The sequence below is a fragment of the Oryzias latipes genome, chromosome 4 (assembly GCF_053564925.1).
Source record: "Oryzias latipes strain Hd-rR chromosome 4, Olatipes_Hd-rR_3.1".
Lineage (NCBI taxonomy): Eukaryota > Metazoa > Chordata > Actinopteri > Beloniformes > Adrianichthyidae > Oryzias > Oryzias latipes.
This window is the reverse complement of record NC_136240.1, coordinates 19,555,901-19,580,604: the sequence shown is the minus strand read 5'-3', so window position 1 is coordinate 19,580,604 and position 24,704 is coordinate 19,555,901. Positions and strand designations below refer to the sequence as shown.

Sequence of the window (24,704 nt, the reverse complement as noted above, 5' to 3'; positions counted from 1 at the left end):
TGACTGACGATCTTTTGTCATCCAGCTCTTGTGTGAATTTGCAGAGCAGTTGTCTGTGCCTCCTACCACCTTAAAAGTCTACAAAAGACGTGTTTTCAAAAGCAATCTAGGCAAACATGTAACTAATAAAACTCCAAGCACTCATTCGATCTTTTTATTTTAAAACAATTGTGCAAAATAGTGTTTTGTTTTTTTTTTTACAGAATTATATGGTCTAAGTATAAGAGTGTCTTTTTTTGCAATTGAATGCTGTCAAATAAAAGCCTGCATGAATTAAACTTCCATTTAAATCTAGGATAGTTGTCCATAAATCAGCTTTTAATCTGGGAAGTATCACTTAGACAGAAGTGACGGGAAATGCTTGTTTGAGAGACTATTAAGTCATAAATGCCAGGAACTAATGCAGAGCAAACAAAATAAATATAATTTTTTACTTGCATTGCCTTCCAAAGAAATGATTTTCCTGGTTCTGTGTTTCCAGAGGAGCTGGCTTTGTCTCAGGTGTGACCCCAAACAAGACATTCACCTTGACATCTTGTCATTGTTATTTGAAGTGTTAACACACAGAAATGGGGTGTTTCTGTTTTTTTGTTTTTTTAGAGCTACTGCAGATAAAGGTGAAAGAGACTAACAGCTTTGCAGCTCTGACTTTGTTTTGCTTGTGCGTTTCCTAGGGGGGTAAGGAGTATGTGATGCGTGCACACTTTGGGCTCCCCAGCGTGGAGAGTGATGAACTGGAGGCAAAGCGGCCAATCACAGTCGACTTTGAGATCCCTTATTTTACGGTGTCTGGCATCCAGGTAGAAAGCTTCACTCTATTGCTTCTCACACTGAAGAGTTGGACACTAAACCACGGGGAAATCTGTCCTCTGCTGATGCCACTGGATCTATGAAATTGTAGTGTCTCCATTCTGAGCAGCTCCTTCCAAAAAGCTTTAATAATTTATGGAATGACCTGTAAATGAATTATAGAGGTTCCTTTTTCCCAGAATGCTTTTGTTGTTGCCCGATAATTCAAACATTGTTAGGAGAGAACCGTTTTCCAGCTGGAATCCAGCTCTTTTTTTTTTTTTAGATTTAGGGGGTTTTGCTCCAGCTCTGATTGAAAAAGTAACTGCACCCTGATGAGTTCATCAAGTAACCACTAGGGTGGATTATTGGACAAGTAAGTAAACCTAAATTTAGTCAAATTTACTAAAAAAATAAAGATTTGCTGTCTGCTTTGGACAACTGCATTCCCTTCTATGGATAGTTTAAGGATAGTTGTACAGGGGAGAAATTTTTGTGTTCCTCAAATTTTTTTAAAGTTTTTAGATTAAAATCTCAAACATAGTTTTTTCATTGAGGATTCATCAAATCCTCAGATGCAGAACAGCATTAATGCCCTCTGTCCACATATTTCTTTTTATTTATTTAAAACAAAAGACTACAAGTTGGCAACAATCGCAGAGCTGGAAACAGGTTTCAGATCAAACTAATGACTCATCTAAGCACATCCCTCCCCTCTATATACAATCAATGGTTAGGATTTAAAGGCTATTTGACATAACAAGGAAGAAATGAATCCAAAAGAGGGTCAAAACATAGCATCTTTACTCTCTCATCTAAGTGAAGCATTTTTTTGTGTTTTTTTTTTTTGCCGTTTGCAGGTGCGATACCTGAAGATCATAGAAAAAAGCGGCTATCAGGCGTTGCCGTGGGTACGCTACATCACACAAAGCGGAGGTGAGAAAACAAGCACTTTGTGGAGAGAATTTCAACAAAAAAAATAGAAAGGAGTAAAACTTAAAGAAATCTAGATTCAGATTACTGTGCGTTATAATGGATTTTATGTTTCTTTAAAGCCGATTGGTTCAGTCTGCACTATTTTTTTGTTAAATAGACCGTGTTTCCAGAGAGATCAGAATTTGAAATCAGAGATCAGAATTTGTAGATCATTACCGGTTGTAGAACATTACCGGTAATTGCTCGCCCACCCCGGTGAGTCCAGCCATACAACATTCATCAGATCTGTTACCCAGCTCTGGCATCAGAGCTTCAGACGGACTCAGAGCAGGTAGCCAAAGATAGAAACTTTACAAACTGTCTGGTTTGTTCAGGCTTGGTTAAATGCCAGTTAGATTTGTGTCGCAGCACAACCACCTGGGATCCGGAGATGCAGTTGCTGCCCCGAGAATGAACCCAGATCTGTCAAACTCAAAGGTGACACCAAGGACAGCGAGGGGTATTTGTCAAGCTTGAGCTCCCGTCAGTCCCTAAGATTTCCCCTGAACAGCCTGTAAATGTGTTCCCAAAGATCACATCGTTTCCATTTGTTACATATGGACACATTCAAACCACAGCATGCTGGTAAAACTGCTGCAGAATCCTCCTTGATAGCAGATGATTTTCAATAGAAATGATATGGAGACGGAAGAGTGAATTCTTCCCCCTGAACTGGGGTAAAAAAAATCCTTAAGTTTCTCACCTGCTCTCAGCAGGTGAGAAACTTAAGGATTTTTTTTACCCCTTCTCACGCAGCCACAGACGTCGAGCTCCTGCTTATTTTGCTTTAACATCATCTGGAAAACAAATGAGGGAAAGAGGAGGACAAACGTTGAGTCCAGGTTACAGGAAGGAGCCTGAGGAAATTCTGCCACTTCGGGGAAAGCTTTTTACGTCTTTCACTTTTGTCATCAGCAACAGAGGGAGGGAGGTGCTCCCGGATCTAATTTCACTGAATCCTCTGTTCATGCTGATAAAGTGAAACCCTGCAACTGCAGCCTGACGGCGCTGACTTTAATGACGGAACAAGTTGTACAAGAAAACAGCTGTCATATCTGATTGTTTGGTGGGATGGGCCCCATCATTTGTTGCTCGAAGGGTGTTTCCCCTGTTGATCTATGATCAGCGTTAAATCCCGTTTTGCAGAGAAAAGGCCTCACTCTGAGGTGCTTCGGCTCTGTTTTAAGTTCTTCTTGACCATACTACGAAGCGCTCAAGTGAAGGAAGTTTCACCCCCCCCCCTTTTTACCTTTTTATCTCCTCAATTATTCACAACGCCATCCTCTCTGAAAAAGAGCTTTTTAACAAGAAAGTGACACCTCTGTGATTTTGCTGCTGCATAAAGTCTTCTTTGTGTGGCTGCTGTTGCGAGTCGTGGCTCCGTTGAGCCCTGAGGTGTCTTTTTTTTCATTATGTAGAGCAAAGCGGAGCATTAGTAGGTTTTACCTACCACACAACTGTGGAGGAAAAATGTGTTTTATGGATGTTTACAGCTATATCTAAAAGTATCATTTAGAATACGATTGTTTTTAGAAAGAAGCTAAAAGCCATAATTGAAGGTGATGTTTTTTTTCCCAATTTTCCATTTTGCTGTTTAATAACAGAGAAAGGAAATGTTTTTGTGGGATAAAATTTAAATAAACTGAAATGTAGGGCTATAAAAGCTCTGTTTAGCTGGTCTTCACGGGTTAAGAAGACTCTTATGAGTTGATCATTGATTGTGTTATTCCAACGATCCTGCACATATCTTTTTTACAAACTCTTGAGGCCTGAACAGAGCCTCCATTGTCATTGATGTTTGCTGCTGGGGCAGTGGGAGGAGGAAAGGTGTGCTTTAATGCTGTGCTGTTACCTTTCTTGGCAGATTACCAGCTCCGGACAAACTAAAGGGCACAGATGCGTCTAGACAAATGGATATTTTCTCCCTCTGTCCGTCTTCATCGCCCCCCTCCCCGGCGCCCTGTCTGCAGACGACAGGTGCGGGGCAACATCTATGAAATGCATCCCCAGCAAGTCCAAACAGCCTCTTCCTTTTTTGTTCTCGGTCAGGAAAGAGTGGCGCATCACCTCTGACCTGTAATAAGAGTTCCTGGGGACTCCAATTTTAATATCTGAATAATGAAGGGACCGTCTGTGACCCCATCTGGTTCTGGGAAGCTCTCATTTCTTCCCTTTTTATTGCCATATTCACCTAGATTTATTTAGTTCATAATATTTAACATTATACTTTTGGAAACCATCAATACATCCAATATGAGATATGATGATAATGAAAGGAAATCAAGTGGTTTTTATAGTTTTGGCATTAAATGGCTTTGGGGAATTTTTCAGGAACAAATATTGCTGACTTTGTACATTTATTGTTGTTTTTTTTATATGATGTCACAATTTCTCTTTCTTAAACCAGTTTTTTTTATTCCTAATGACTTGCCCCTCTCCTTTATACCCAAGAAACGTTCTGTTTAGTCATCTTCAACCTCTCAATGTTGAGTTTTTCCAGCACTCTTAACACTGTGACCATACATCCAAGAGCACAGGAACACCAGCAACCCTGTCAATGATTAATAAGGCCCAACATTGTCAGAGCCTGTGACAGTGTAACATAATAACAGAGACCCATGGGGCTTATAACCTTGTCCTTGTTTTGAAAATCAGCTGTGCAGCTTCGCTGTAAAGACGCCAGGAGCAAGCCCACTTTTTTTAAAGAATTATCTTTATTCCAGCTCATGCGGGCTTCTGTACTTTATCAGAAGCGTTTTTGTCTAAGTTCACTTGCTCTGTACTGTACTTCATCACTTCAGTTCAGCCACACCGCCGAAAACAGCCCAGTCTGTTGTGGGGGTTCAGTTCAGATAGCAGCGGGGAGGTGGTTGTGTCTTCTTTTTAAAATTGTGTATGTTCATAATTAATGTATCTGCTGCTGTTTGTCCATGGGGAATTGAAGGGATATATTTGGAAATAAACTTGTTTTTGTTAATGGTTTTGGAGTTTTTTTTTCTCTTTCTTATTTTTACATTTGACCATATTTTGTGCATAAAAAATAAAATTAAAAAATGTTATCTTTAGGTTTCTAAATACAAATTTCTTACGTTTTTTAAAGTTTACTAACAAGCACAGGATAGCCATAGAATGTGGATTTATTCCCACCAGTTTGTCTTCTCAGTTAATATGCCTTCCTGATGCTTTTCATTGCAGATTACACCTCTGTATAAATGTGTTTTTTTGTCACCAAATTCTTGTTGACTCTCAAGGTTGCTTTAAGAAAAGTTTAGACTTTCCTCCAGTTAAGTTTAACACCCACGTTATCGGAGCAGTATGATTTATTGTACCAAAAAAAAGCTGTAACGTGAGCTGTGATCTTTTGTGTTTGCGTGTGTGAAGAGGAAGAGATGGTACTAGCCTACACCAGCCTGCAAAGATCGCGGCCTTGTTCATTGTCCCTCCACTGTTTGTCATCAACAATGAAGAACTGTGTGATCTCCTTTCAGCTCAAGGCAGCCACTTGTGTTTCTGTGCAGATAAGAGACGTGAATGCAAACTGGCTGAAAGGTTTCACCAACATCTTCAACGTTTTTGTAAAAATTAAAGAAAAAGCGAGATTGATTACAGCAATGCAGACTGTGTAAGTTGATTTTCAATGCAGGTTTAAGTTTTTTTAAAGTAAAATGAGTCAAGATAGCAGGAAAAATATAAGGATCTCGTAAACCTAACATTTTAGATCATAGATATTACTTTTTATCTCTATTTGGTTAAACTTAGAAAATATTATAAAGGCGAATTATATTTGAAGTAGCCTTCTTATTATTAAAAGGTTTGGAACTATGTAAATTCTTTTTTGTTGTTTTTTAAAGGCTTGGAGTATGAACGATGATATTTGCTATGTAAATTGTGAAACACACAGCCACAATGCAGTGGGTCAATCACATTGTTTTAGGGGATATTAATTAACAAGACAAAAATATAGTTAATAAGTTATTGTTCTGCAAGGCTAATTGCAGTTTAATGTCCTGCTTCACAAAAATTGCACAAAAGAACATTTATGGGCATTTATCTTTTTTACACATTTAAAATATATTTATTTCATTTTAAGTACTTTTGCAGTTCTAGTAAAGGGATGTAAATTTGATTATTTTCTCCTCTTTAACTTTTTTTTTTTTATCAGTATTTTGACTTTGTGGACAATCAGAATGCCATAGTGAGATGCAGAATGGACCTTGGGGAGGTTCAGTGTCAGCCATCTGCCAAGAGCCCAACTCAAATCTCATAAAGCACCTGCAAGCCAGTAACAGTGGCACTTGACGCACGGCGAAAACACATCTACAAGGGCAAAGACTTACAAGCTCCATCAAATGTCTTTAAGTTTGGCTAAAAATGACAGGAAGAAGCTGTTGACTGAGTGAGCTAAAGGATATGCAACATGTTACTGATGGAACAAGAAAGTGTGTGATGTGCTAAGTTAGTCTTTCACTCAGTAAAACCCTTGCAAACTCATAGGACAGGTAGCTAATTTCATAAAAAATTTTCCTAACTTAATTTTTACAGTTGAAATTAATTCAAAGTTGGGTCACTATTGATTATGAATCAATACACATTTACAAGTCTTTGTTTATTATTTTTGTAAATCCAGATATTTGTGGGTTGTTTTTTTTTTCTTAAAAACAAGCTTCAGTATTTATCACAGGATAAGTGTAATGTAAGGTTAGTATTTTATGTTATACATTTTCCTTTTTATTAGTTATATAATGCAGCAAAAAAGGGAAAATTTATGCCTACAACCATCAAGAAGTGGCTTCATACCTTAGTATATGTTCCCTTTTACGATAGTTTCTATGTAAGTTATTGCTTTTAAGATAACTCTTTAAATGTCCGCTTTGCATGATATCACTTCTATTCATTTACTAACAGGAGAACAGCTTAGCTTCACTGACATAATTTAGTTTTGAAGAAAAGCTGTTTTTTCTGCCTCATAAAGTGTTGTGTTGTCAGAAATGTGAAGAATTCTAGATGGCATGTCAACATCAGAAATGAAATTAATCGACAAAAATATACCATCTTTTTTTCCCCAACAGAAATGCTCTTTTTTCTGAAGTAAAACAAGTACCTGTAACTGTAAAAAATTATTGTAAGGTAAGCAGACAGTAAGACAGTGAAGGACAAAGTAGTAGTTCTGCTCATTTCAGACTGTATAAGATGTTAAGCCAAAGATTTTTTTTTTTCATTTGCCAACAGTAAACCTTGTGGGGCAACGAATCACAGATCTTTTCTTGGAAAACAGCCATTGCACCAGCTGGGCCACTGACATGTAAGTATTATTAGGAAAACTAATAAAAAAGTGTGTGGTCAAGGACATTAAGACACAAGTGACTTCTTGTAGAGGCTGGCAATGACATGTAGATAAAAATGATCTTGGTTACATCCACACCATTGACTGTATATGAGAACTGGACTTAGTGACCCCCCTTCGGTTCCATACAGGAAGTACCTGCTGGCTCCAAAAAGCCAAAATCCCATAGACCTCTATTAACCCTTGTGCTATCCTAGGCACTTTAACATTTGGAGTTGGGTCATCTAGACCCACTAGTCAGTGCGCTGAACCTATTTTCTTCAATGATTTGTGATCTTCACTGGTGTCCATGGATTACATGAAATCTTTCCGCCTTTATCTACCTTTGTCATGGTAGGGAGAACACGTCAATGTAAGGGTGGGGTGGGGTCATCTAAGATAGCACAAGGGTTATGAAATAAACAGCCATTACTCAGTCATTCTATTTGTCAGAATTACCACTCTTGCTCTGCTACATTTCTTGACATATTCTTACTAATCCTCATTTTTTTTTCTGTTGTGCAAATATTCAGGTTTTAAACTGACCAAACAGATGCCTCTTTAAGAGTATGGTTACACGTCAAACGTTCAAAGTGTTTAATTGACAAATTCTCCCAATTCTCAAGTAGTAGCGGTGTAGAGTTAATGGAAGCATTGACTTAGACTGACTTGGACCAATCACTGCTTACTGACTACGTCTGACTAACATGGCTTGACCATATCGTTCAAAAATTACGACTGTATTTATTGGCACTGGAAACAAGTCATCTTCTATGGTTAATGTCACACTCAGTCCAGTTCTCATTAACAGTCAATTATCCTAACCTACAATGATCAATACTATCCTTTGACCCTTCCGATTCTTAATAAGGACAAAGCTTGCTTTTGTGGGTTTGCCAAGGCTTTAATGAAAAAAATCGTCAATATGAAAACAAGATTTCTCCATTTGGCCTGGTTGCTTGTTTATGATTTCCACACAACGAGCGATCGCCTTACATAAGACCTTTAACGCAATTATATCAAAAACACAACTTAATACTGTTTCCAACATAATAAAGCACTGTGAAATTCACAGTCAACAATACGCTGCTGATCAACAAAAGGAACCAAACAATTTCTTCTAACATCCTGAATTATCCTGATAAGTATTTTGTCCAACAATCATGTTGTCTTTTTGCTGTCTGACAGAAAATCTCCGCTGTGTGTCAACACATGAACCTTCAGAGGGGGGGGAGGGGGGGCTTGTAATCATAAAGATAAAGATTTTTCTTTTTTTTTTGTATTAAGATGTGTGCTTCGAGGTCTTGTGACCTGATATTAATACATACTTTATTATGAATGTCTGCAAAAGAGAAGAACCTTTAAACAGTCCCATGATGGATCTGCTGGATCATTTTCAGTTGACACCCATCAACTGTTCTACATTGCTGCACATTGCAAATTAATCTAAACTTGTGCTTGTCGTTACTGAATATCACTTTTAACTTTTTTGGAACTTTCACACTGCTGCCCACACAAACACTCAAACTACCTTCTACCGCTCTCATAGAGTCCATTTTATGTCAACAGATTTTTTTCTTTTTGTTTCATGCATAGTATGACCACTCTGTGAGGCATGTTAGGTATAAATTTTGTTTAAGACATTGTTTTTTTTTAAATAACTGGGCATAATTAAGCTTAGCCGAGGTCAATATACACACAGCTCTAACAATACTGCAGCTCAAAGGAGATTAGCCAAGCTGGAGGTAGTCTCTCTGCGGGCGTGACGGTCCATGTGTCCTGACACCGTGAAAATGTTCAAAACTCGATCCACAAATCTTCGTCCATGCCTCGTCCTCTCGAGCAGGATCACCACGACTGAGTAAATCCCCACACCCACGACTGCTGCTCCCCCTCCAGCCAGCAAAACCAATCCTGAAATGTACATGTCATTAAGGGCTTGTCCTGGCTTTGGCATATGGTTAACCAGGGCCAGATGTAGGAGAACGCCTCCACAAATCAACAGCGACAGCCCAGTAATCAAAACCACCAGAAGGTCCGATAGGCCACCGCTCTTCAGCATGTCAATCCGCTGTCGGCTTCGAACGCAGTTCATGTCCTGCACAGCAGAGCTGAGCAGCTGTTTGAGGAGGACCCCCAGGGCGAGGAGGCACAGGGCTGTGCCCACGCCCAGCCGCCATTCACTCGACACACTGGTGGTGGTGGAGAGAAGGCCGACGCCGCCAAGCCCGCAGCCCAGGATCAAAAGCACAGCGATGCAGTAGCAGAGTAAAGATTTCCCAGGATCTCTGAACCACCACAGCTCCACCTGCTCCTCCAGGATGCTGTGCTGAATCTGGGCGGGGTTTGCCGGCCCACTGACATCCAACTCAGAGTCTCTGGCTCCTGGTGGGTAATTTTCCAGTTCTGGCATCCTCTTGCCCCCCTAAGCTGACCAAAGGTAGACAAATCCTCCTCAAAGACAACAAAAGTCACCCAAGTATCTCTGTTTTCCACAGCTTCCCAGATGATTGGACCAGTGAAAGATCCAGGTTGGTTTCAAAGAAGATACTTTAGTATTCTTATTTAACGTGGCTAGAGTTGGTGGCAGTCAAGCTTTTTTTCCTCTTCTTTTTCAGAGTGTACTAAAACACTTGACTGAGCCCAGTTTTTAGTGGCTCTGCACTGAAATAACGGGCTCCACAAAGTCAGAAATGTGGCTCCTGTGTGAGAGAAAATCTTTATAGCTCACACTCAATGGATACAAATTGTTCTTTCTGCATCGATATTCAAAGCAAAGAATCCCAGCAGCAGACTTTCCAGTTTGGCTCTCCGCTGTTGCAGCAGTCACCTGGAAGATAAGAAAGACATATTTAGCAGTGTAGGCTTATTTTCTCATGGGTGACCTCTCTGGCACTGGATCTGAGACGATTGTTAGCAAGCTGCAGTGACTGACTGCTACATTTATTCTGCCCCCAGAACAACAATAAATCACAGCAGATGAATAGATTTAGTGCTCCTAAAATTTCTTTTCCTCTAACCAGTTTAATATAATGACACCAGATGAGAACTTTGCACTGACAGTAAAATGAGCAAAAACCATTTTAGTTGAGCTATTGAGAGTCTCCAGATAAGCAATGCGTGTCTGCTCAGCACCTATCAAAACATCCAGACTTTAAGAGAGGATGTAGCTATTTCCACTTTCATTATAGAATGAAACAGGCATGAATTAAAAACGCACTCCAATGAAAATAGGGGATTTTGATGTTTTAATTTTTCTATTGATGGTGGCTTAAAATGGCATCTGAATATTTCTTTATTCAAATTGAATCAGGAGCAGATGAAAAAATGTTGTTGGATAGAGTTTGTAGCTTTGATGTCGACTCCATTCTGATGCATTCACCTGCAGATGATCCATGTACTTCTTTGTTTTTCTGGAAAGCTCAGATATTGCTCGCCATTTTTGTTGCACCAGTTAGGTTAGGTTGGGGCTGTGAGTTGCTGAAAGCTAGCCAAAGAGTGTTCAACAGATGGATGATGGGAAATGGGGACTGGGTTACTCCGTGCCAACAGTCCCACCCACAGCAGAATTTCTGATGAATTACTGCCGCTCTGCAGTAGCTATGTCCTAGAAAACCTGAAAATGGCATAATCATAATTAAAGACCACTGGGACTGCTTTTACAATAGATCATTGAATGATTAGAGTGGGACTAAGCACTTTTTCTGTTTGCATGTCTTGGTTTTAGTTGATCTCCGCTGGATGTTGTGTGTGTTTAGTTTTGTACCCCGTGCTTAGCTAGTGATTTTGATTGATCTGTGCTCTGGTAGACCTGGGGCCTCATTTATAAACGTTGCGTACGCACAAAAGAAGGCGTACGCCACTCTCTACGCAATAGTTGAGATTTATAAAAAGCATCCGCAAGCAATCTGACCCAGGCGTACGCACAAAAACGGTTGAAATGAGAAACGGCGACGCCGTCGGCAGATGGAAGAAACACGTGAAAGTGAAAATGACAATACTGCCTCTCAGAAATTACATGACGACTTCACAAAACAAGTCTTACAATTAACAGCCTACACGAAGACCCATTTGATCGATCAGCAGTGAAACAAATAAAAAAAAAATCAAACGAAAATTACAACAGAAATTCAAATGAACACTTATTTGCAAAAAGAAAAGTGAAATATGTTCTGCAATATTGGCATGTTGTGCAATTCATCCTCATAAATAATAGTTTACAGAACGAAATAATGTACAAAATTGATATTCTCGTCAATGTGTCCGTCTGGCGGAGCAGATATAGCTGCAATCAGACAGACAGATGGATAGATAGAGAGAGATGCATTAATTGTCCACTGGGGAAAGTTGTTTACATAGTAAAACATTTCTTCATAAGCTACAGAATTATGGTATTCATGCATATGCCTTTAGTTTGTTTTATTTTTGATAAAACATGTCTCAACCATTCAGAAAGCAACAAGAAATTACATTTGCGCTGAACAATTTCCCATTTCCACGTCGATTATTACCGACATCTGTAGCTTGTCAGATGTAATTAAATGGAAGGAAATAAAATTCCCCATCACAATGCGTAATGACGCACAATGGCTGATCTTGCGCTCTTAGAAGATGTGGCAAATGGAAGAATTCGGAGTGAACGCATCTCTAGACAGCAAGGAGACTTGCTGGCAAACGAGGACGAGTGGCTTATGACCCGGTTCCGACTTCCTCTGCGGGCTTTTGGGGGGGTGTCATCCGGTGCATCTGGTGCGTCGGCGTCCCCCTGCGCCTCAGTCACCACTCCACTAAGGGATTCCCCAATTCTTGCCGCCAGTCTCTCATCAAGAGGGGTCAGCTCCGGTGTCCCCCCACCCCCCCACCCCACCCGTGGCAGACACACTCTGGCGATGCAGCGCCAGACGTTTTTTTGCCTCGACTTTGATGTCCGACCATTTCTTTTTTATTTCGGCCACGGTCCGAGGTTGTGAGGCCACAGCATTACGGCGTCTGCCACTCACGTGGCTTTTTGGCATTAGTAATGCCCACACTGTGCCCTCCAAACAACATTATTCTCCTCTTTTCCACCTCGCCAACGATAACTTCTACTTCACATTGAGTGAAGTTACGTTTTTTTGATTTCCTCTCTGTGTTTGCCATGGTTTCGCAATCAATGAATATTCATTTGTGGGCGTTTCACGGACTATTTATGGGCAACTATGGGCGTGTCATGAAGCCGCAAAAGCTGTGCAGCATTTAGAATTCGTTGTGGTTTATTAAGGGAAAGATGCGTAGGATGTGCGTGCGCACGGTTTTATAAATCCGAATATTTCTGTGCGTACGCACGTCCTATGTTTCATCCGTACGCCACTTCTGACGCAAATCCTACGCAAAGTTTTATAAATGAGGCCCCAGATCTTTAGTTTCCTGCATCTCCGTCCATCTGGAGTTCAAGTCAACTATGAAAATACGGAACACTAAGAATGTGGTTGGTGGGAAAGAAAATAAAAGATGACAACAATAATGGATTAATTTTTACATAAAAACTCTTGTCACATTTTTCAGGCCTATAATTTGTGAGCTTCTCAACTTCCAACCACAGCCTCCAACAAAAATAAAATTGAATAGAAATTCACATGCATCATTTATTGTTGTTTCATAATTTTATGAATTTAACTACTGTTTTATTCTTGTAATTCTGTTATATTTTTTCTCTACTTGTACGGGAATCTTGGGTGCCCATAAGGGTGCTGTATAAATAAAATGTATAATTAATATTATTATGGATTGCCAACAAAATAAAATGATATGGTGTTATTTCTTTTAGAATTCCAATCCAAGCACACACTAAGATTTGAACAATTTCACTGAAATTAAGGCTATTGAAGTTGTATATTTATATATATATATATATATATATATATATATACATTTTTTTCTTTTTTTTTTCTAATCCCTTAGAATCATGGGTTTGTTTAAAAGAGAGGATCTCTAAAGCTGTTCAACTTTTTAGTTAACCTTATAGTCAAAATGCATGATGGAAAAGATTTTCCGACAGTTTGTCCCTAATTACAAACTTGCATGTGCAGTTCTCTTGTTTCCACCCTGGTAACGTGGTGAGGCGGTGGCTTTTTAAAAAGAAGCATCAGCTGTCAGTACAACAAACCATACCTATCTAAGCACACGTGCAGCAAATCCAGCAGCTAATGCACAAATGCAAATTGTTTTTTAATCCTTCACAACAAACACCCACACAAACACACCTGATCCCACTTTCTGTGTTTCAGTTAATCATCATTGTCCTCCCCTGGTGGTTCATTAATATCCTATATCTGATGTTTTATCACGTATCAGGTAAAGTCTCATTATATGGCCCCTCTCGCTTTTCTTTACCTCAGCATTTTTGGTGTCGGCAGCACAGTTTGTAAACTCATCACTCCCCCTGAACACTCATGTTAATATATTCAGCACGTACTCACACACACACATGCACTCAAACAAATATTCTTGACGTTGGGGCAGCAGGCGGCTTCTCTTTAAAACTTGTTATTGACTGGATTCCTATCACAGCCAGCATGAGCTCCAACAGATGCTGACAGGAGTCATGGTTCATTCTCTCCAACCAACCAGCAAAGTAACGCTGATCGAACCTAAAGATCCTTTTGCGGTTCTGAATCACTTTATTTCCCTCCATATAACTTGTCATGTCAAATAAAATGAAAATGTAAAGATGTAACTATTCATTTTCAACAATTCAATTCATATAATAATTTGTGGTTGCTGATATGAATTATTGTCGACATTGTTTCATTTTGAACAACCTGATTTGATCCGATTCGCTGACCTGAAATGGATCCAGGACATCTTTAGCCAGAAATTCCGTTTGACTCAGTGATAAATACCTGGTATGGAACAATGCAGGTGACGTTTTCCTAATTCCTCGTATTTCTATAATTAAGTGTAAGTTAAACATGCTTATAAACAAATAAGTAAATAAGAATTAATGGCAAATCCATTTACATTTTCAAGTTCAGTCCACTGTTTTTTTTTCCACATGAAATATTCCAGACAGAGCATTATTAGAACATCATGCCACACTGTATGATCTCATGACTTTGCAAATGTGACTTATCTGCTGTGATGACACTGTCATTTTTATGTTTTAGTGAAATAAACCTTCTGTGCCTCAACCTAAATGATATTTTCCAAGATTTATATAATTCATTTATTTAATTTTGCAACAATTTTATAACGATATAGGTTGATTTAATTAACAGCTTGCCTCAGACAGATCGATCTGATTAATCAATTAGGATTGATATAGTCGGATAATCGTTACACCATTACAAAAATAGGTTATTTCGGGCTTGGAAAACGCTCAACTGAGACTGTTTCTTGGCGCATGCAGGTGTGATCTCTCAGAAAAGTAGAGCAGCACCGCCCTGACTTAGGGTTATGGGGCGAACGCACAAGGAGTCAAAAGAAGAGGGAGGTAATTACAGCGGAGGAGGGGGAGGGTGTTTATTGGCAACATGCAGCGTACGTGTGTACTCACCCAGTGTTTACAAGAGTCGCAGATGTATAAAGGATGCACAGATTTATTTTTTTATGTGTGGTGTGGTGCATGTCTCTCACAAAACTAAGGAGATGAAGAGGTGTGAGTCACTAATTAATCTCATCAAGTTTGAGCCCACAGTCAATGACAGGTACACCCAACAGAAATAGCACTGTGAATGAAGTGTGTGTGTGTTTTTTTGGTGTCAGTTTGGACTTTTACAGAAATTTTAGAATCACTTTATTTATTTAGAATGTAGTATGAAATGTTTTTTTGTTTTGTTTTTCTGTTTTGCACAAGTCTCCCAGATTCGTGAAACATCCAGAGGATCGAATTAGAGGCAGTGGCACACAACAGAGATCATCAGATGAAATCGAACTCTTAATGGCACAGCTTCATCTTACTTCTTGTTGTGTTTGTCGCTCTGATCTTCAGATGCATTTCCAGAGACAGAGGCGCTGGACTGTGTCTGCCCCTCCGCCTGCATGACTTCTTTGACCTCTAAACTCTGTCATTTTGTCCATGTTGTGTTGGCTCCATAAATATCTGTTGAAAAGCATTAACTCAATGCTTCGCTCTCCACTGAGCATCTTTTACAGAACTCATAGTGAGACAATTTAGACAAAACACGCTTTCCCCAATAAAAGCTCATCCTGGAGTGCATTCATTGTATAAAGTCCACAGGTTCATCTAAATAAATTTTTTCCCCCATCTCATCAGTCAATGCAGAGCATCATCTCTAAAGTATCGGCAAAGTGAAACATGATAAAAACAGAGATGTCATGTTTAAGAGTTTGAACCTAGAGGAAGGTAAAAAAATAAATAAAAAAAATACACTGGTACCCATAGTTTTTTTTAGGTAGCAGATAAAGTCTCATGAGGATGCATGGTGGAGCAGTGGTTAGCGCTCCTGCCTCACTGCATGATAGCCTTGGTTCAAATCCCAACTGAGACTTTTCTGTGGGGCGTTTGCATGTTCTTCCCATGCATGGGTTCTCTGTAGGCCCTCTGACTTCCTCCCACAGTCCAACATCATGGTTAATTGGTTACTCTAAACTGTCCTATGTGCGTATGTAAGTGCATGGCCCTGCGGCAGACTGGAGACCTGTTCAGAGTGTACCCCACCTGCCTTTTCCAGTAGCTGGGTTGGCTTCTGTAGCCCAAATACCCCAAATAGGATTCAGTGGAAGAAGGATGGATGTAGCCTTTGTTAGGATCCAAACACCATAACAACCTTGATACATTTACATGTCGATAACTACCATATTCTTTTTGTGTGTGCATAGTTTGGCTAGGGGTGCGACTTATGCTCAAAAGTGACATATGTGATTTTTTAAATAATCTCACATTTGTTTTGTTTTCTAATAACAACTGGTTGCCCTTTAGTGGTTGTTTCCTGCTAACAATCACTAGAGGGCTCTGCAGGTGTGTGTATCAGTCTTAGCTACTGGCAGCACAGGACAAAAAAAAAACATGGAGGAGAATCTGATCGTTCTCCTCCTGAAACTGACATTTTGCTTATTTGCTTTAAAACATTATTATTCTTGTTTTTCATTTTTCCCTCCTTGGACTAATGTGGGACAGCAAGTCATCAAACTGGATAACAGAGACACAGAAGTACCGCTGAAAGCGCCGTCATGCAGACACTGGCTCCTGCGGTAGAAGGTAACCCTCACTTAAAAAAATAAACTGAACGATCCCATGAACCCAGACATGGAGATGTGATTACCGATGTTTTTGTAAAACCCCTTAAAAAAGAATTAAACCTGATCTTTCAACATCATCCATGTCTTCTGCACATTGTAAATGAGATAAACAAACAATGCTTTGAAGTAGCGATAAGGCTGAATAACTTTTTGGGCACATAATCATGTAGTCCACTTAATACAGCATCACCTCTTGGTGGAAAAAACACTGAGGAATATTTTTCAAATAATTTGAAGTACATTGGAAGTTTGAGGGGTTAAAAAAAACACAAAACATTAATCTCAGATTAAAAAGAAAATTTGCTTGTATTCTAATCCCTACAACCTGTAAATAAAATTGATGGAAAAATAAGAAAAAGTGGCATGACTACTGCCTTTAGATCAACAAAATAGAAAGGTATTTTGCAGTGTTTGTACAAAATGAAGTATATGATTTCCAATTAGACACTGTGAAACCTCAAATGCAGTCCGACAGCCACAACTCGGCTATAAGAGGCCGATAATGTGGAGTCTGAGCTGAAATAAAAATCAAGCAATGTCTTCATATATATGCCCTGTTATATATTCAACATCGATTGTTGACAGCATTAAAAAAAGTTTTCAAAAAAGGCAAATAAAATAGCAATAAAAGCTTATTACTGCTGATTTCGGCAGAAAAGTGTTACAAAAATCGACTTGCATTCCTTCTCTTGAGCTGACAATCCCTCTTCTGCTGTAGGTTTTACAATCAGACTGACAGTAATCATGTTACAAGAACAGAGATAGTCTTTTTCTTTAAAGGAAAAAACTTCTCAATCTCTTTTAAGTGACAAAAAAAATTGGATAACAGAGCATTTATGATGAAAACGCCCAAACACAATGTAACTGCAAATCTCTAACACAGTCTCCTTTCCATCTCCCTTTTTTTTTTACCGGCCTACGCCTGCAAGGTCACTAGAGGAGCTGTGCTTCAGAGTAAAAAATTGTATACCACACTCCAATTACCCAGGAAGCTTTGGGACGCTGGTATTCCCCCCTCTGATATGTTGGCCGGCTGAATTCATTACACCTGCTATTAGTGGCTCATTTTAGCATTGATGCTTGGATCTTTTTCAATTGTTTTTCTGGCATTATGTGCTAGTTGGGAAGCTGATCTGGATTTAAAAAAAATAAAAAAAGAAAGGAGTCTATGGGAAGGCAGAAGGCAAGCAGGTAACAAACAATGAGAACTAACAAACAGGAAAAGTGTAGAAGCTTACCATAGGTGCTCCCAAAGGCAGATTGACGGAAGTTTGTTTTGCTTTTTAGGAAGTTCTGCTTGTTCTTTTCTTGGGAAACAGAATACCCTTGTCTGCTGGCTTGCTCTTGGTTGGGCCACTCCAACTTTCACCAAATTATTTAGATCACTGATCAAGGAAAATGTCTGAAAGATGTGCTCTGAATGAAAATTCAACTCAAGTTTTCCTTTTTCTGTGTTTGTGATACTCAGATTATTATGTTCACATCTTGTCTTTGAGGGAAAAAAAAAATACACAGACTGAGATGTCTGACGGACAATCAAAGGGGGGGGACCATGAGGTCCTTCTGTTCCCGCCCGCTGCGCTTCCTGCCGCGCGTGGTTTTATCCGATAGCCTCGTCTGCGGATGAAGTGGCATCCAGGAGTTTGTCGGATGTGTTGCCGTGGCGACGGAGCAACGGTCTACTTCCCCCCCCCCCCCCCCCCCGTGCCTCTCCCTTCGCACTTGCGCTTACTCCCCTCTCCTCCAGTCAGGCGCTGATTCTCTTGGCGTCCCCGTGGGCGAGGAGAGGGGTCAGGGTTGGCTCCATCTGTCTATGTGATGGGCACTGAAGCCAAGCACTACAGGGGATGGAGGGAGAGGAAAGAAGACTCGCGTGGAGTGGGAGAATAGCGGATGTTTCTGACTTGTCATGTGGGACTCCGAATTGTGCTGAACTAAAGATGAGGAAGGGGCAAAGTAATGAAGGACCAGGATAAGGGAGTGGTGGGATGAAGGGGAGGAGGATGACGGATAGAGCTCAGATTTAAGCACTCTTCCTGGTCTGGCAGTTGTGGCTGGCAAACAGAAACGGTAAGCTGGATGTCTCTTTCTGTCACAATGGACAGTCAAGGCACTTGGGGAGAAACAGCCCTGGGACAATAGAAGAGTCGATGTACTTGCTTTGTCATGGATCACAAGGAAAAATCTAAGAGAAGGAGAAAAAACACAAAGATTTTTTTTTTAGATCTTATGTTTGATTTTTTGTTTTTGTTTTTGTAACATGCTTTATATTTATTCCTTCCCTATAATTTTCTTTAACATACAATGAATCATGTTTTTTTTTGAAGTATCAGAGTTATTAAAGAGCCACGTCAATGAAAATCTTGTTTTTGGGGTTTATTAACATGTTTTTGTAGTTTTATTCTGATGATGGAGGACATTTATCAAAATAATTTAGCTTAAAGTTCCATTTCTGAGTATTTCTTTGATTAAATTGTGAATTAGGAGCAGACAAATAATGCAGTTGGAAAGAATGCAAATTTGTGACGGAGAAAATAAGCTGGGCGGACCACAAGCTCCCTGCTCTGCTCCAATCAGATGCATTACTTGCAGACAAATATATGCATATATGTCTTTCTTGACATTTTTGTTGCACCTGTAATGTTAGCTAGCGGGAGAGGGTGTGAACAGATGGATGATGGGGAAGTGAGGTGAGTTTACTCCACACCAACCTACCCACATTTCAGGGGTGATTGTTTTTTTAAATGAACTTATGCCGCTCTGCAGAAACTATCCCCAAGAAAACATCACACGTTTTTTGTTTTTTTGGCTAAAATGGCATCATTATAATTAAAAGACCACGGGGAACATTTTAGAATAGATCAAATGATGATCAGAGTAGAACATTAAAGGTCAAAATCCCAAACTACAGATTTGTCCTCAGCAGTCACAATCAAAATAAGGAGCTATTCCAACCCATGAGCAACACTTTTTTTGTGGTGATATCATTTATCTGGAGGTTGTGTGGCTCTGAAGACAGTTGTATTGCTCATTTTGTTGGTTTAATTTACATTAAATTATTTCTAACCACAAGATCCTTTGTGTGGTCTCTGATGTTAAGTGCAGACTGGACTTAATATGCAAAGCTACAAAAAAAATTCTTTAGAAGTTATAGTTTTTTGAGAAACAACAATGCTGGTGGATCTTTTCTCTAAACAGGGTCAGTCGATAAATTGGAATCTATTGTGGGGTTTTTTAACATTAACATTTAACATTAAGCTGATGGCATGACTACACATTCTCCCATCTTTAAATGCATGTGGGACCAGATCCTTGTCAATTCAGGAGTTCTGAATCACTCGTTTGTATCTCTACTTTTGAACGGCACAGTTCAGTTTGGTTCAGAACGATGTGCCTTTAGAACAACATGACTCACACTTTTCAGCACCAAGTGTGCAGGTCGGATTACAGTAGCTGTGTCAGCTATGCAGCGAGTGGGGCATGGTGTCTGCATGACCCTGTGTGGCCTGCCAATACGTTCAACAAGAACACAAACAGGCTTAAGAACAACAGGGGGGAACATTCGGCACTTCCTGTCTGCTTCTCATGTGTTTTCCCACGCTGCACTGTCATGAAGATCCCCCATTAGTCAACCACTTACTGAACTTCAGTGTCTTTCTCCCCTGAGGCATGTTGCATCTCAACTAGGGCTGTCAAAAATCATTGACGCTAATATAGTATTGTCAACGCATTATTATTTTGTTTGGTTGTTTTTTTTTGGGTCATTTCAGTTTTTAAACGTGCATCCAGTCGGTTGTTTACATCGGACAAGCACAGGACATGCAGGTAGCAAAAGGTTCTTCTTCTTTTCACAGCTCTGTTCCAAAAAATGTATTTCTAGGATTCATTTTTATCCGACCGTACACAAACCGCAATTGTTAATGTCTCCTTCATGATCATCGCGCCACCCACATGCATGTCACTACTCAATCCAAGTCCCTGATTGGTCACAGTGCTGCAATTCAGAGTGAAAAAGTACAACCGGTTGAACTGTCAGCGCGCAATCAATGAACGCCCGATATATACATGGAGCTCGCAACCGAAATTAAAAACTTGCGTACCGACCCGCGATCATGGATGTTTTGGACGCAGAAGCTCGAAATTCTGTTCTGAGCCATTGGTGGCAGACTGGGGAGGAGCCAGTGCACACCAGAGATGGCTGCAAGGCGTACACAGAGCATCCTTAACGTGTTTCTAAAAGGAATGAGACCTCTGTCAGTGGTTGAAGAGGAAAGATTTAAAGACATGATGAAGGGGGGGGGGGGGGGGGGGGGGGGCTGGCTGCACCCTGGCTACCACTTAATCATTTTTGCTAACTAATGAAGGAAAAGTTTTCGTAAAATATTTTACTGTTCACTAATTGCAATACAGTAAAAACTTGGTACAAAAAATATTTTTTGCTTACTATTTTTTTGGGATGTTTAGACAATGAATAAGTGCGGTGATCAGCAACCCTAACATAAGTGAGGATGAAGAAAGATGATTCATTTTAATCTAATAGATCTTTCAGGCAATCTTTTTTCAACGAACCACCCCCTAAATGATTCACAGAGCAGCTAATGTGGCTGCTGACTCTCAATCTTAAGGGTCGCGGAAATAATTACAGGTTTTAATGCATCCTTCACCAATAATTTCCATTATTCAGTATCTTTATGTCTCCCCTCTCGAGCACATTTCTTATCTTAAGATGCAACATCATCCCCAACCAGCCCCGTCCAGCCAGGACCTTTCCCCTGATACTTTTGTCCACACACGTTCATCTCCATCTGCTTTCTCTCTTACCATCCCCTTATCTCTGCTTCTAGACGGACCTTTTCTACAACATTTCTCATCTGCTCCCCTGTCTCACCAGCAGGCCTCCTTTACGTGGCCACATTTTGATCTCACGTCTGTTGGTCGCCGCAATAGAGCCTTGCATAAAAAGGGCCGAGATCACTGCATCTTAGCATCATCCCCTCCGCTGACTCAAATGCCCTTGCAGCATAATGTATGCAAACACCTGTTTTCAAGATGAAGTGACTTAAAAATGCAAAATGCAGCCTGTGTCTACAATAAAAAAAAAAAAATCAAGACTTGTGCACATGTGCTTATTTGGATTTTTCTGCATTGTGGCAGCTATTTAAAAATCCCAAACTGTAGATTTGATTTATTCTTCTACCTGAACACTGGAAGCCAATCAAATGAGTCAAATAAGTAAAAAGTATAAACGATATTTTTGACACCAAATCTTTTGCAAGCAGTAAATGGTAGGTTATATTAAAGTGTGTTCATGTTTTGATTATGTAACTGTAAAATAAAGGGGTAATTTTTCACACACACACATGCACATACACTTACACACACGCACACACACACACAAAGCGGGAATAGCCTCTGGTAAGTCAGTTTCTTTTGGTTGTGCACAGCTGCAAAATTAAAACACTAATCCAATCACCAGTTAACACGCTGGTTCCCTTCTGCTTCACTCCTGCTGACAAGAGGGAACAAATCTTAACTCTTTTCCCTCTTATGTTCTTTTTTTTATTCTTTAACAGATTTTAAAGCAGAACTTTGATAAATTTTGGATGTGTAATAATAAAAATGTTGTGTTTTTCCCCCCAAAAAACTCACAAACAAATTTTCCTATGGAAATATGTTTTAAGAAGATGAGATTGAGGTCAAAAATAGGGGTGGGGGGGGTAATGTTGTTTCTTTAAAGTGCTATCAGTGTGACGAGTCATTTTGCTATGATTAACTAAAGATCAGCTGAACCTTCAATGGTTGGGAGCAGCAGGTATGACCTGATAACAGTGAGAAGATGTGATAACAGCACCAACTTCCTTCTTAGAGAGTAACTACAAGGGACGATTTAAACCTTTTTATTTGCAACATCTGGTGACCAAAAAAAACGTAAACTACAAAGTCGGAGTAAAACTTTTATTTTTCAATCAGACACTTTTCGTTATTTGGGTTTTTCTAACTGAGATGAATTCAAATGGACTAAAATCTGTTTATTTCTGAGAGCAAACAATCTTTCTAAAAGTTGCTTTGCAGGATAATTCATGTGTCAGCTGCTCCAGATGACACCCGACATCTGTTTGGTGCAGAAAAAAGGGCCCCCAAACTTCTGAGATGCTCTTCCACCACTCTCACAGATTCCTGCACATAAAACACTTGCACAACTCCACCCCAGCTACACACACTTTTCTTCCTTTGCTGTTGTCTTCAGGCACTTTTTTTTAATGAGATCTATCACATGTTTGTTTTCAGCCTGACTTGTTTGTAGGTGTTGGATTTCCTCTTAGCAGATCTTGAAAGTGTTCGGACTTTAATGAGAGCACCAGCATGTCATCTACTTCCAATCCCCTGTCACTATTCATCTGTGGCACATTATGGCAGATCCACGTGTGAGCAGCATATTGATCGCCGCCAATTTCACTATTGAACACAGCTTCAGCAACACTTCCTTTATGTGTGTTGGTATGGATTTTCCACGATGCAGCATGGATTGATATGACAGCAGAGTGGTGAACTGCGGGTTTCAGTGTAGGAGCATTTCCTGGAGGAGTGAAGAGCCTTGGACGGGTGCAAAGGTCAGGGTGGAACACCATGACAAACATATTCACTTCCTTGTTTTTTTATGTGAGAAAAACAGATTATCCACTCCTATTAGAAATTCCACTCATTCTGCTTAGACTATAACAACAAAAACATAAAAGTCCCTGCAGGTATGTTTCTTTGTAAACAACTTTTATAAAAGAAAAAAATGTATATGAGCTTTGTTAGATAAGTTCCTGATTTATTACATGGAACTCGGTTTACCTGGTAGGTGAAAACTGAAGGTATTTCCAAAACAGAAACTCAGTCCTCTGGATGACCAAAGAAGTTAACATTTTTAGATTAAGATTAAGTAAATATCATATGGGGACTAAAATGAGTAGTTCATAGTTCATTTTTGCTTTGATTATTAGGTTACATAAATGCAAATAAAACATATTTATGTTTTTTTAAGTGAGAATCATTTTTAATAACTTTAAAAGACACATTTTAGTTTAAACTCTTGGCTTTAAAGGCTGAGATTTTTGACACTCTTGCTCTAAGTTGTTCTAGGGGCAGCTCTATTCTTTTGTATTTTTATTCTTTCTTACCTGCGCGCTCATCCGCTCAGTCTGGATCCGTCGTATCCCCGCTCTGCTCCGTTTCATTTTATTCCTCGGAAGCGCGCGTCTTGAACGCGCCGTCTCCGCCTTTGGGGTCTCGACGGTCGGAGCGCTGCGGATGGATCCGGCGGATGCGCTCTGGTTCTCGGCTCAGCTCTGTCCGCAGCTCCCCGGTCTGCGCGCGCTCTCTTCCTCCTCGGCCGCCGGACGTCCCCACTTTAATGCAGGTGCGGCCGCTCGGCGGCGGTGGCGGCGGCGGGGGGAGGCGCCTGAGACGGGGGAGGGGGTGGAGTGTCAGCGGGGTGTCCACCAAAACACGTTTGTGCTGAGAGCTTTAATGAACACAACGCCGGCTGCATGGGAGATTATTTCTGCAGGGTTTCTCTGCTAAATCTACACGCACGCGGCTGTTAATAACAGCAATAAAGAAAGCCCTGTGACCTTTACTGTCATCTTTCTAATTACCATAGTGATGTAGCTGATTGTGCAAGGACACAGAAGAAGATTCCTTAACTGTAATTACACTCATTTTGCTTAATTAAACACACTTTCATAATACTTATTGGACTTTATGTGTTGTTTTATGAAAACCCAAAGACCCGCTCCAATGAAAATCATGTTTTTGGTTTTTTTAACATGTCATTGTGGCATTTTTATGATGATTGAGGACATAAATAAAGACAATTAGGCACACAATTGCATTTCTCAATAATTCTTTATTCAAATCGTTGTGAATCAGAATCATCAGACAGGTGAAAAAATGGCATTGGAAAAAGCTTGCAGCGATGATGTAGCCACAAAATCTCTGCTCTGCTCCATTCTGAAACATCCACATGCCGACAAAAGTAACATGTACTACTAAATTTTCCTTTGAGATGGCATCTTGATCAAAATGTATTGCTGAATAGCTCCAATATTGATCACCATTTTTGTTGCAACAGGAATGTTGTGTTGGGTTTGTAAGGGACTATAAATTAAGTGAGTAAAAAAAATAGATGGTGGGAAATTAAACTGAGCTTACTATGCGTCAACAGTCCTGCTCACAACTCGGAGCCGATTTCTAGTGATTTTCTGCTGCTTTTCTGAAAATAAGTCCCAGAAAACAACACAACCTTTTTTAAATTTTGGCTAAAAACGAGATAATTGTAATTAAAAAAAACACTGAGAATGCTTTTACATTAGGTTAAAAGATGGCGTGG

At 39.8% G+C, this 24,704-nt stretch overlaps 2 protein-coding genes across 2 annotated transcripts in view; one reads left to right on the top strand and one right to left on the bottom strand.

Moving 5' to 3' along the window:
• Positions 1-4,741, top strand: part of ap1m3 (adaptor related protein complex 1 subunit mu 3) — a 36,381-nt gene extending 31,640 nt beyond the window's left edge. Inside the window, exons 10-12 of the mRNA XM_023954330.2 lie at positions 675-800; positions 1,650-1,725; positions 3,629-4,741. Coding sequence (XP_023810098.1) covers positions 675-800; positions 1,650-1,725; positions 3,629-3,651 — 225 coding nt within the window. The 3' untranslated portion in view covers positions 3,652-4,741. The remainder of the gene's footprint in view (positions 1-674; positions 801-1,649; positions 1,726-3,628) is intronic.
• Positions 4,742-7,970: 3,229 nt separating this feature from the next.
• Positions 7,971-23,722, bottom strand: tmem125a (transmembrane protein 125a). The gene is made up of 3 exons (XM_011474158.4): positions 23,494-23,722; positions 17,566-18,512; positions 7,971-9,917 (listed from the first exon to the last, which is right to left on the bottom strand). Exon 3 carries the CDS (start codon positions 9,498-9,500, stop codon positions 8,808-8,810), a length of 693 nt encoding a protein of 230 aa, XP_011472460.1. The 5' UTR covers positions 9,501-9,917; positions 17,566-18,512; positions 23,494-23,722; the 3' UTR covers positions 7,971-8,807.
• Positions 23,723-24,704: the final 982 nt, after the last annotated feature.